General features: G+C 39.3%; 1 protein-coding gene across 1 annotated transcript; it reads left to right on the top strand.

Moving 5' to 3' along the window:
* The first annotated feature begins 4,273 nt into the window (after positions 1-4,273).
* LOC109218394 (coiled-coil-helix-coiled-coil-helix domain-containing protein 10, mitochondrial-like) lies at positions 4,274-6,491 on the top strand. The gene is made up of 5 exons (XM_019382761.1): positions 4,274-4,380; positions 5,350-5,400; positions 5,569-5,652; positions 5,892-6,067; positions 6,206-6,491. Exons 1-5 carry the CDS (start codon positions 4,362-4,364, stop codon positions 6,296-6,298), a joined length of 423 nt encoding a protein of 140 aa, XP_019238306.1. The 5' UTR covers positions 4,274-4,361; the 3' UTR covers positions 6,299-6,491.
* Positions 6,492-7,495: the final 1,004 nt, after the last annotated feature.

Here is a 7,495-nt window from a genome sequence, read left to right as displayed (position 1 = left end):
GGTAAAACTTCCTTTGGTTTTAACTGACTATTTTACTAAGTGGATTGAAACAGGTGCTTACCAGAAAATCGGAGAACGAGAAGTGGTTGATTTTATATGGGATCACATCGTTTGCCGATTTGGAATCCCAAAAGATATTGATTGTCACAACGGGCCACAGTTTGTAGGATCAAAGGTCACAAAGTTTCTGGAAGGATTAAAGATCAAACGAATTATGTCTTCGCCATACCACCCGAGTGCTAATTGACAAGCGAGGTCAACCAACAAGATAATCATTCAAAACCTTAAAAAGAAGTTAGAAGATGCCAATGGCAAGTGGACAGATGAACTTCTGGGCATGCTATGGGCATATTGAACCACAGCAAAGTCGAGCACGGGTAAGACACCCTTTTCCCTCACATACAGTTCAGAGGCTTTGATACCAGTGAAAGTAGGGGAGCCGACCTTAAGGTTTTCCCGGGCAAATGAAGAAGCGAACAACGAAGTGTTGCCGGTCAAGTTAGATTTGCTCGAGGAGCACCAGGACCTGACATACGTGAGGATGAAAAGGTATTATAATTATACGACAAATTTTGATATTTCAAAGTAGGGGATTTGGTTCTAAGGAAGGTCACTCAAAGCACTCGAGAAGTCAATGCCGGAAAGCCGGGATCAACATGGGAAGGACCTTAACGGGTTTCAGCTGTAATCGATAAAGGCTCATATGAACTGGAAAATCAAAATGGAGTTAATTTGTCGAGAAATTGGAACATGACTCACCTCAAAAGGTATTATTGCTAAAGATCCTTGTTGGTACTGGAAGTATGTGCTGCACTCTTTTTTCCTTCGACCAGTTTTTGTCCTAAATGAATTTTTCTGGCAAGGTTTTTAATGAGGCAGCAATGTAAAGCATACTACAAAGGAAGGATCGTCGGAAAGTTGACCAAAAGCTCTGTATGGATCAAATCATATGACAATCAACCCGTGGAAGGTTAAATAATCTTTGGGCTGATAGTGTAGCTCGTATCCCAAGAGCCTCATCGACCTCCTATAACAGATTGTTTATCCGTCCACAAGCTGATTCCATTGATGAGCAAGCGACACAAAAGTTTTCTATGAAAGGAATGTGATCGGCGAGGGCAAGACCTCCAGTGTTCAAACTCTCATGCTTAGCATCCAAACATTGCGGGGAAATAATACATGACAAAACACTAAAAGTGTTACGAGAACCGTGGACTGTTACAATCGGGGTCGATGCCTTATCGGGACCGGAGACTGCATGATCATCCCCGTTGAAATAAGTTGTATAAGTTAGCAACATGTATTGGCAGATTTACTTACTTAAGCAAGTAAATGTTTATGTAAATGTACTTTTAAAGATAGAAGGAATAAATCAAAGTCCTTTTGTTTTTATCTTATTTCTTGTCCGATGATAAGTTAATTTATTTTATCATTTGAAAGTTAACAAAAATTTCAAATCTTTGTGCCGGAAAGGAAAGGAGACGTCCTCTTCAAGAGCACCGTAAACTTAAGGGCCTTATCTTATGAAATCCTCATAGTAAAGGGTAGATTCCGAAAGAATTTATGTCCGATGTCAAAAGGCTATCGAATGCGAACATATTCCCGAAGCTTTCTCAATCAAATGAAAAGGAATGTTTTTGCACAACACTTAAGCAAAAGTTTCTTTTATTAATTAAAGTTCCAAACTTAGTAAAAAGCTTTGGCATAATTACAAAAAGGGAAAAAATATATATAAACATTAACTCTTACCACTGGAACCCGAAGAGAGAGAGGAGACTTCATTTCCTTTATTAGGAGAAGGTTGTTCCGCCGCCGATTCGAGGCCTTCATCTTCTTCAGTTTCCACTTTGGATCCCGAATACTCAGAATTAGTATTCGAGCAGTCAAATGTAGCGGGCCAAGCAGGAAGATTCTCACGAGCAGTTATCTCTAGTCCTCAGGCCTGGGCAATACAGTCATTGATGTTGGCAATGCCTTCTTTGGCCTCCTCCAAAGTCTTCCTCTTCATATGATACATGGCGTAGGTTTTCACGAAGATGAGGGAATCTTCTTGGTCCTGGAGTTTTTCTCGGAGTTTATCAATTTTGGCTTGAAGCTCTTCATTTTCAGCCCTCATTGCCCTCATTGGTGGTTGAGTGAAGTCGGTTCTGACCCATTACTCTCTTGAGTCTCTCTTCAATTTTTGCCCTCCTCTCCTCAACAGCATTGGCCTCCTCGGTTTTGGCACACAAGATAGTCTCCAAGTTGTTAACTTGTTCCATGAAGGCAGACACACGCTCGACAGCAACAATCATTGTATCGTAAAGCTCGACCCATTTAGCCTTTGCTTCCTTACGACTCTCATGTAGCTGGACGGCTTCTTCTCTATGAGCCATCCTGTCTTGCTCAGAGTGCCACAGTTGGGCCTTGAGCTCATCCATTTGAGAGAATTTGGCCTCCAGCACCGGGAGGCGCTTAACAAGCTGATTCCTCTCAGCCAAAAGTTGATCTCATTCTGAAGCAATCTCTTGCTTGTCCAGAATCAATCTTTGCAGGCCCTCCGAGGCAAGAAGGTTGGCATGAAAAAAAGGATAAAACCAAGATTATTACTTTTAAAACATAAATTAAAAAAAAGGGTGACGAGAAGTGAGGTTGCTACCTATGCCGAGCAATGCATGATGTTGTTTATTAGGCACTCCCCATAAAGGGAGTCCATCTTTTTCCAATCCTTTGCTGAAGCCAGTGGCTTTAGGTAATTGGCAAGCTCCACCATCTTGGAGAGAATATGGAACTCCTTTGAAATCGAAACAGTGGCACTTCGCCTTCCACGTGGATCTTGAGAAGGTGCCGAGTAAGTATTTCCTAAGTTCCCGTGGTCGGGGGACCGTGGAGGAAAGGCATTCCGTACTTGTTTGGTTGATGTTGGTGGAGGAGAAGTAGTCGGTGCTGGTGGAGAAGGGACAGCTGGTGTCGGTGGATAAGGAATTGTTAGTGTAGATGGAGAAGAAACAACTAGTGTAGGAGGCGTGGAAGTTGTGGCCGGCTCAGTAGTCGGTGACAGAGGAAGGTCAGGGGCCGAACTCCTCAGACTGGGAACATCGGTAGGCATCGGAAAGGGGGAATCGGCATCTCAACCAAAACCCATTTCCCCTTAGAGTGCATGTGCTTTCTCTGACGGGATTTTGAAGCTCTGCCGGCTGAGCACCCGGTTGAGCTGATGAAGATCTTTTTCTTCTTTGAAGAGGGGCGCCTTCATCATTAGCCCCTTCTTCATCATCAATAACCATTGTAACCGGTACAGTTGATGATCTTTTCACTCTCTTCTCCTAAGCCCCAGTCGAGGAGGTTCACTTCCTCTTTGGTTTCTTGCTTTTAGATTGGCGACTCCGAGATGAGGCACCCTCACAGAGAATACCTGCATTTAAAGCCAACCGTTATGCACTGATCAATGGCGATTTTATTCTCATTTAAAGGGAGCTTAATTTGAGGATCTTGTCCCCTTAAAGACCATTTTAGGACATGAAACATTCTACACACAAAAGCTATAATCTATTACTCCCTCCATTTCAGTTTATGTGGACCTATTTGACCGGACACATAGTTTAAGAAAAAAGAGAAGACTTTTGAACTTGTGGTGTACAAAGAGGCACATACATTTTGTGTGGCTATAAATCATTGCACAAAGGTAAATTGTTTCCAAATATGAAAATGGGTCATTTCTTTTGCACGGACTAAAAAGAAAATAGATTCACATAAATTGAAATGGAGGGACTTGTTACGCCCGATTTGAACTCCTAAACGTTGCTTTTACCTTTATCCTCGAAAAGGCTAAATTCTTAGTCAGACTTGTTATCTCCTTTAATTTCAGTAGTTAATCTTATTTTCGTTCGTATTTCTTCATCGTTTTTAGATCAAATCGATTCGCTTGTCTATAAACCACGTTATAAATTTAACTCTATCGTTTTCAACTTTAAATTTTTTATTTTTAACTTAAATGATATAATTGTACAACCACACTAAAATCTTGATATACATAAGATCACAAGTTAAAAAAAATTATAGTTTTAACTCTTAAATTTCATGTTGACAAATATCACATTCGAACTAAAGAAGATTTGTTAAGTCAGCACATTCTGGAAAGACCGGCAAGATAATCAAATGCGGTGACTTCCATCATCCTCACGTGAGCTTCAGCACTAATTCATTCAATTAAGGCATCAACCACTTAAATATTGACACGTAACAATATATATCGCCGCCTACAATTTTCCCCCTAATATATCTATTTCAGGGAAAATATCATAGTCATATACGTGCATTTGAAGAGTTTTCTTCTCATCCCAAATCTCACGCTAGGGTTTCGCCGCCTCTATCAGGAAATCATGCCTCGCCGAAGCTCTGGTAATTACCATATTCTATCTACGTTTTATCTTTTTAATTTAGATCTACTTTCCATATTGCCTATCTTTTTTGTTTATTTTCTGATGTTGTTTGGTCACTCCTGGAAATTGAAATGGATTCTCTTACAGTGAATCGAAGAAATAATCTTCGTTTTTCATTTTTCATATTTGGAGGCAACTGATTCATCATAAAGTTTTGATTTTTCCTTTCTCTTTGAGTTTATTACTATAATTCTTGCTTTTACAACAAAAAGTTTTAAAATACTTGAAGAAAATATTTAAAGAATCTTAATTTTTGCAACGAATTAATTTAATGCTTCTCTTAGAACTTGCAAGTATGCGTATCTTATGAAGAAAACTGTAGAAGGTATAAATATTGATAAGATATTTGGTGACTTACTCGGATTTCATCCCCCAATTACCTGTAGATCTTTTTCATTGGCTTAATTAGATGAACAATTGAATATTCTCAATTGAGCTCAAGTTAGGTGATAATCCTTTCTGCGAAGGTTGACTGTAGTTCTGGGTTCGTGGGTTGAGAAGGAAATATGCTTCTGTTACATTGAAACCCTAATTGCACCCTAGATTATTTGCATTAGTATTTTCGTTGAAGGCCCTGTGTTTATTTGGGGTTATGTAGACAATAGTTTTATCTTTAATTGTGTCTGTTTGACTTGTGTTGAGTTTGAGGCTAGAAATTTTGACATGAGATTCACCAATTCCTAAAAGGGGGAGGAGATTCAGGCTGAATTTGTTACATTTCTAAAGGAACAAGTAGGGAGAGGGCGCACGGAATTGCTTAAAACCTCAATTATACAATTTTTTCTGTCTTAATTCTCCTTCAATGTTTGCATATGTCACTTTACCTTTTGTGCTGTAGTCTTCTGTTTGCTAAAGGAAATAAGGCTAACTTTTTGTAGCCCCTTTGTTCTGGTTGATGAGTTCAAATTTTCCATGTTTCGGTGTACAGGAAGATCTGCTCCTCGTCCTGCCCCTCGTGCGGCCCCTCGTCCTGCTCCAGGTTGGTTTTTTGGTTGTCAAACTTTTTACCTCATGGCAACTCATTTGGTTGGCATTTTTTTTTGTTGATATGGTTTAATCTATTTTCCTTGCTTGTGCTACTTCATATTCTATCGTTTAATCTATTTTCCTTGCTTGTGCTAATTCATATTCTATCTCATTTGTGCAGTGCACCATGCTCCTCCACCAGCTCCTATGCAAAGTAGCGGTGGTGGATCCATGCTTGGTGGTATTGGTTCCACCATAGCTCAAGGTATGGGTATATCCTGCATTATGTAAAAACTTACATCACAATTCATCAGTTATATTCTGTTTCCGAAGTTGCTCATAAATGAAAGAAAAAAGATTTGAAAAGAAGGGAAGGGAAGCCTCGCGTCGCTCGCTCGCTCGGCTTTGGATCCGGTCAAATAATTGGCTGATTAATTTCTGTTACAATTCTCCAATAAAATTGCTCATAAATGTCTCTTGTCTGTTTACCATTATGTCTTACAGGGATGGCCTTTGGTACTGGAAGTGCTGTGGCACACAGGGCTGTAGATGCGATCGTGGGTCCACGCACCATTCAACACGAAACTGTTGCTTCTGAGGTACCTGCTGCAGCAGCAGCTCCTACAACCATCGGTGCTGGGTCTGATGCTTGCAGTATGCACTCTAAAGCCTTCCAAGACGTAAGTGTCAACTTTGCACCTTCTAACTACTTTTACTTTGCAAATTTGAGATTGTTCTAGCCTTCATAGTCAGTATGACATGTCTTATTCTTACTAAAAGATTCTGATGATGCCATTCTTCTTTGGTTTATCTTGCAGTGCATCAATAGCTCTGGAAGCAACATTGGAAAGTGTCAATTCTACATGGATATGTTGTCCGAGTGCAGGAGGAACTCAATGCTGAATGCTTAAGCTTGTTGTGCCTCATTTTAATAACTTAGAACTCATTCTTAATCTGATTGTTGAAAACAGCGATGGAATTATGATAAAAGGCTGGGTGGTATTGATGGAGCAAGTGAATTTTGTTCTTGATACACTTTTGGGTCAAATAATTTATGCTGAAATATGAACTTTATAATATAGACTCCTTGGTTTTCAGTTTCAACATGCTTTATATACTATAATGTGCTTCCTTTGGCTTTTTTTGATTACTAGCCCGTTGTTGAGGACTTCTGTGGCTGTCAGTAAAGTTATAACTGCGACGAGCTGACGTATTAGCGTTTGGTGTTTGAAATACTGTCGTTGTTTTGGATGGGAACAATATTCAGCCTCGATTCCTGATACATTGAGTGTATGTGGGCGCATCTATAGGTTTGTATACCTATGCTAATAACTTGCCACTTAGTGCGTTTTTCTTAAAGCGGTTTATATTCAATTCTGAGCACTGAATTGGATAATCAGACGTCTGTTATACATGGGTCATTTTTTACATGGTGCGTAGCATATCCACGTCGTGTTTTACCCTGTATCTACTCGCCATTGTATTATTGTTAATTGGTATGTTAGTGGTCATTGACAAGGTTTTTCCAGCCTAACGGTCATATTGTTGATAGTCGAAAGCAGAATTAACTAAATCTTTTTTATTATCTAGACGAGCAGATAAGAGAAAACTTATGGAAAAGATTACTTGGATATTATATCCACTATGCTTTATCGTAGAACTGTGTCGTCAGTAGTTTTAATATGGCCCCTTGAATATACAATTGACAATCGTCAAGTGATGCTTAGGCCGTATTTAGGGGAGATATATTTTATGGTCTATTTTCTAATGTTCCATTTGTTGCACGATCATTTTATAGGAGATCAGTATGAAGTAATAGAGGTGATTGGAGGAGATCTTTTTTTCTTTCCTATTAAAATTGTAATTGTCGTAGGATATCTGTTCATTTAGTATACGACATCTATTTGTTGGTGAAGCTTCTAGCGGTAATTTATCTCCTTGCTCATTCCTTAATTTGCAGTGCAATGACAGTAATGTTGAGTCAACTTGCCAGTTAATTAATTCAGTTCTTAACAAGTACATTATCAGTTATGCTTCTATTTTTCATACTTTTTTCGAGGCTTCAATTTGGTCGTACTTCCAAGTTAGTAGGTTCACTTCTTACTCCA

The sequence above is a fragment of the Nicotiana attenuata genome, unplaced genomic scaffold (genome assembly GCF_001879085.1).
Source record: "Nicotiana attenuata strain UT unplaced genomic scaffold, NIATTr2, whole genome shotgun sequence".
Classification (NCBI taxonomy): Eukaryota; Viridiplantae; Streptophyta; class Magnoliopsida; order Solanales; family Solanaceae; genus Nicotiana; species Nicotiana attenuata.
This window is presented reverse-complemented; position numbering and strand designations above follow the sequence as displayed.